The sequence below is a fragment of the Lolium rigidum genome, chromosome 5 (genome assembly GCF_022539505.1).
Source record: "Lolium rigidum isolate FL_2022 chromosome 5, APGP_CSIRO_Lrig_0.1, whole genome shotgun sequence".
NCBI classification, from domain to species: Eukaryota; Viridiplantae; Streptophyta; class Magnoliopsida; order Poales; family Poaceae; genus Lolium; species Lolium rigidum.
In genome coordinates, this window is record NC_061512.1 from 23,490,036 (window position 1) to 23,496,004 (window position 5,969).

The 5,969-nt window shown below is 46.3% G+C and overlaps 1 protein-coding gene across 1 annotated transcript; it reads left to right on the forward strand.

Annotated features, from left to right (window-relative positions):
* The first annotated feature begins 3,403 nt into the window (after nt 1–3,403).
* Nucleotides 3,404–5,557, forward strand: LOC124655725. Its single transcript, XM_047194577.1, has 2 exons — nt 3,404–3,458; nt 4,410–5,557. Exons 1-2 carry the CDS (start codon nt 3,404–3,406, stop codon nt 5,555–5,557), a joined length of 1,203 nt encoding a protein of 400 aa, XP_047050533.1.
* The last annotated feature ends 412 nt before the right edge of the window (nt 5,558–5,969 follow it).

The window sequence follows — 5,969 nt, forward strand, 5'->3', positions numbered from 1 at the left end:
AGATCCATATCAAACGGGAACTATTAGTGAATGAGTTGCAACGATAACTAACGTGCATGATAACAAAGTTAGGAAAAACAGAGGCAGCCTCAGTTAGAGTGGACACAATTATATGTCTACAGGGATGGTGTTAACGAACCAAAGCTCATGCACAACAGATTTGTACACAGCAATGGTTCGCTGAACCCTCCCTGTAAAAAATTGTGCCCACCGATTCATCATAGGCAAAGAAACCGATTCCAGATCTGAACTTGAACACATTCCAGATTATTTGCAAAATTAAACGGTTGATATCTTTTGATTCGTGCATAAAATAAATGATTGAGATTCCATGATTACTTGCATAAATTAACTAATTGAGATCTCATTATTACTTGCATAAATTAATCGAACGGCCGAACCCCAAATCTTAAACGAAATCAAGAAGGGATCAAAACAAAATTGAATAAAATCGGCGCAAATATTAGCTCAATACTCATCCATCTACAGATCCATCTACACCAGCAAAAATAGGGTTCAAAAAGGAATGGGGAACAAAAAAGGAAGCAAACTGTAGTTACCTCGCTCCATGCGTCCTCCATGGAGATGTCGTAGGGGTTCGGGGGTGGGACGTACGACACCTCCTCGTAGGGGTCATATCCCGGCGGGATCTGACCGCCACCGGCGGCAGCAGCCTCCGATGCACCGGCGGAGGAGGCGGCGACGTCCGTTGAGGGGACGGCGTTGAAGAGGGAGGCGTCGCGCTTGGAGCCGACGGCGTCGTGGATGATGGGATTGGCATTCTCCTTGTCCACCTCGCCGGCAGAGGAGAGTGAGAGGGAGATGATTTTTTTTGCTTTGGAGAAGATGATGGGACGTGAGAGAGGCGGCGTTGCGTGAGCGAGTGAGTGTGACAGAGATAGTGGGAGGAGGCGTCTATAAAGGCGAGGGATGGTTAATGCGACTCGCGTCCTACGCGTCCACCGTTGCACGTCTGCACGTCTTGGACTTCTGCAACGTGACACGCGTCCACGATTGCACGTCTTCGACATCTGCACCGCGACCCACGTCTACGCGTTAACAATTGCACGTCTTCCATTTCTGCCCCGCAACACGCGTCCGCGAGTCTAACCCTGGAACTTTAGATATACTCAGGTATACCCTCGAGTATTAGACTAGCATTTTCTATGTGCTCAGTTTTTCCTTTGAGTGCTAATACTGGCTAGTGCAATATGCTCAGTTTTACCCTCAGGTGGCTGGTCAACAGAGAGTCAACAAATGGGATTAACTAGTAAAATGAGTCATTTAATGTGCAAAAAATTCCGAAAAATAGTGGCACTTACTCATGGAGTATTTACCACAAATTGCCACTTCTCAAATCATAGATAAATCAAGTTTTACCATAAATTGCCACTTCTCAAATCACCTAGTAGCTATGAAGGTGCATGGTTTTCCACAATAAGCCCTTCCCAAAACAGCTTTCCCCAAAACATACTTTGTCTAAATGAGGCCACAATTCTCACACTCATGTATATTTGTATTGCAAATAGTTTGAGGTAGGCCAAGATGAGTTTCATTGTACTAAACACGCATTTTCCATTTTTTAAATCTCATATTTGAATCCCTTAGTCTGTTTATTACTCAGGTGCCCTTGGTTTCTTGATACTACTCAGTTTTGCCCTCTCCCTCCACAAATTCTCGCAGATGTGCAACATTGCCCTGATTGGTCTAGTCCATGTCACGCGGATCGTGCCCGCCGACCGTTGATCGTATGATCTAACGGGCAGGATAATCCCTCTCTCTCTCTGTCGACGGTTACCTTCCACTCTCTAAGTATGCTAAAGGGCGGTTTTCTGTATTATTTTTCACGCGCTAAAAATTATAAACTCTTTTAGGCTTTACTTTTCACGCAAAAATGATAGACCATCACCGATTTGTTGTAGCCATTACTTTTCACGCAAAAAATGATAAACCATCACCGATTTGTTGTAGCCATTAATTTTCACGCAGAAAATGATAAACCATCACCGATTTGTTGTATTGTATCCATTACTTTTCATGCAAAAAATGATAAACCATCACCGATTTCTTATAGCCATTACTATTCACGGTAAAAATGTTAAACGAAACAATCTATCTATTTCTGTATTTGAAGTTTGGGAGGGTTCACCATCTACTTATGTTAACTTTCGAGGTTTTGACCTGAAAATCAAAGGGAAAATCAAATGGGTATTATAAAGGGAAATAAAAGTTCAAAAAAATGTAAAAACGAAACAATCTACCTATCTTTGTATAGAAGATCATCTGTATGATTTTTGAGGTCATTTAGAGAAGGTAGAAAAAAATCCCTTTTGAGAAGGTCGAAAAAACCTAACTTGTTACAAAAGCTGGATTCAGTGAGACCTAACCAAATTTGGCATACATGATGTCATACCTATAACAACAAGGAATATCTAAAAGGGAAAGTTTCACAAAATTTGAAATTTAGGGTGAAAATGATGCCATACATGATGTTGTTTTTCGAGGTTTTGACCTGAAAATCAATTGGGTATTATAAAGGAAAATAAAAAGTTCGAAAAATGTAAAAACGAAACAATCTATCTATCTATGTATAGAAGATCAGCTGTATGAAATTTGAGGTCATTTAGAGAAGGTAGAAAAAATCACCTTGTTAGAAAAGCTGGTTTCAGTGAGACGAAACGGCATGCGCTTAAGCAAAGTGATTTTTTCGAACATCTCCAAATGACCCCAAATTTGCCATACATGATGCCATACGTGTAACAACAAGGAACCCTATCTAAAAAGTGTCAAAAAAGTTTACCCAACCGTATAGCTCTATCAAAAAGAACCTCACCATGGCGCTAGTATAATTTTTAGTTACAAACTTTCGTCACCTAACCTTCAACACGAAACTTGTTTCAAATTCATTTTGGCGTACAAGAAACAAATTCCACCTTGATTCGAGCACCACAGCCTCCAAACGATGCTGATGCCGATATCGGCATGGTTAGAATGGCTATGCTCGCCGCCACTGCTAGGTCACCGTCGGGATGCACCCTCAATCCCGTCCCCTCATTCGATCACTGACACACCAGAGATACCACCGAGGCCAATGCCGAACGTACATGCTAATGCCAATGCCGAACATGCATGCACGCCGCTTTGGGCATGGCCACGCCGCCCCGCTATGCTGGACGCCACAGACCACCGCGAGGTGTTTCCCTTCGCCACCACACTCTTCTAGCACCCATCTATACACGCCAGAAAGGAGAGACACTAGTTTTCTCTACATTGCTCGCGTTCGTGTCCAACACGGTCAGTCAAAGTTTTGAGGTAGTCGTCGATGTCGTCGACCATTTCTTCTCTTCTTTGCATGGTTAAACGCGTCTAGTTCTTATCTATCTAATGTGTCTGGTCTCGTCTCATGCAGTTCTTTATGGACGTCGATCTCATCTCGGCACCCCGCAGGCCACCTCCTCCGTGCCATCGATGTAGAGCTCCGTTTAAAAATCTAATCCTACCCGTGTATTGCCCCTTGTATCAGCGTCATGGCTCCACTTGTCATTCGATATACCGAAGGCTCCACTCGTGCGCATTTTGGTCAGGGATACATCGATGCTTTCGGTCAAACAAAGATGGATGGTCTGACGTGTCTTTGCAGGGTCTACGTGGCCCCACTAATCAGAAGATAACGGTCAACCGTCGGGCAACCGGCCGTTACAGCACCTGTGATGGTTTCAGACAAGATATTGGGGAAAAAACTGAGGAAAAACTAAGGAGCTGGGGAAAACTGAGCACAACTAAGGATCCGAGGGCATGAAAATAGAAAGCCCTTTTTTTTGGAAATAGGAGTCCGATGCGGGATCTGAACGGTCCCTTTTTTCGCCTCCGAACCGAAAATCAGCGGTCATTATGCGGGGTCGAATGGGGATCTGCTAGAGAAGTAGAGATGCTCTTAGTGGCAGGCGCACGCTGAGGTCGTCGGATGGCGCGACAGAATCGGATCGTGAGCTAGTTAGTTGCCGTGTATTCGCCTTTATAAGCTGAATAACAGAAACAGAAAAGTCGCATGTTTACATGCGATCGGTGTTTTCTGTTTTTGCAGTGCAACGTTCAGACTTTCAGAGTTTGGTAACTACAAGAACCGTATCCCACGTCACCCTCTTTTGTTGATAGGAGTGAGAAGGGATGGAAAGAATATGACGTGCGGGCCCATATGTATTCTCTAGGTCTAGGTGACGTGGGGGACAAAACAAAGTCAAACCCAGTTGATAAGGAGTTGTCTCCTAAACCTAAACGGTTTGGAGAGTTGAGCGGCCGGTGTAATAACTTGGACCAAACTTGTTGTATTCCGATCTCTCTGAAACCAAATTAGTGTTCTAAAGTCTAAACAGAGCTAAGTTCGCCTCTTGATCGTCGGTGCATGGCTGCGCCGGCGGATACGCCTCTGCGGCTGCCACATCTCCCGGCGGACATCCTCATGGAGATCTTGTCCCGCCTGGGCGACGCCGTCGCCGTCGTCCGCTGTGCGGCCACCTGCAAAGCATGGCGCCGCCTCATCCTAGAGCCGTCCTTCCCCTCACCCCTCCTCGGATTCTTTTTCCGGGACACTTCTCCAAAGCGACCCCGTCGCCGCCGGTACCTTGGCCGTCCCACGCGATTCCTCCTCATCGGCCGCCCTCATTCCGTCTTCGACTTGTCCCACTTCTTGCCGAACGCGGCTGGCCTCAGTGGATTCGACGCCGTCGCGTCAGGCGGACATGGGCTTCTTGCGCTCCGCCGTGTCAAGGGCTACTCCTGCGACTCCATCAGGATCTGTGTCTGCAATCCCATGGCCGGGACCTCCACCTTTCTCCCCCCTCTCCCTGTCCCTGACATATCGTTCCTCGAGAGCCTAGAATTTCTGGACGGAGATGGCTCCTCTTTCCGCTTGCTTGCATCGATGAAAAGATATCCAGACGCACACGCACCAGACGAGATCCTCCTGCGCGTCTTCTCCTCCCAAACAGGACAGTGGGGCATGGCGGTGACAGCCCAACTGCCTGACAACATGGCGGTCTACCTCTGCTTCCCTGCCGTCGTCCACCATGGCGACATCCACTGGATATGCTACAACCGTCGGTTCGCGGTGGACGCAGTGCTGGCCGTGCGCCTCGGCCAGACCGAGGCGTCGGCGCGCCGAATTGACCTTCCGCTGCAGGCAGGGAAGAACCGCCACAACGCAAACTCACTTCGCCTGTTCAGTTCAGCTTTGGGGTGTCTCTCTTTGGTTTCTGTGGATAAACCTGTCATCTCCATCTGGAATTTCCAAGACGACGGCACCGGCGCCAAGTCGTCATGGGCGCTTCACAAGACGGTACATCTCATGTCCGATCCTTTCGCACTTTGCAGGCCCTCTATCGCAGCACTGTGCGACCAGAGCGGCTCCTTGTTCTTGACTCATGCAGGCAGTGGCCTTTTCATGGTGAACCTCGAGACAGGGATGACGTCCAAAGTATGCGATGCCTTTTGCGACAAGTACGAGTGCCCATACATGCCGGATTTGAGGTCTTGCCTGGGAGCCATGAAAAGTTTTTGATGCATGTGTTGGATCAAAATTCAGATTCCTATTCTTATACAATACGATATAGTTCAATGCCTCTTAAGATAGAAGTGTTCAGTTTTGTTTGGATGTATTTTACTACTTGTCTACTACTTTTATCTGTGATGCATCACCTTTTTCTTGTGTGAATATATCACTTTTTATTTTCACACTTACAGCTCTATAATGTTACTGAGGTTCGGCTTATTGTATTTGGCTTGCTTATATTGCCTAGATACTTACTATGAAAACATTGGCTGCAAGGATGCCAACATTACTCTGAACTTTCGTGTCTATTTCTAATGAAGGTCCTCTAGTCTAGTGCCAAATTCAAATTGGAATGGGATTATAGTTCACATACCCAAAAGGGTTTTTGTCACGCTGGAAGAAATTGGAGTAAATTGCTCTT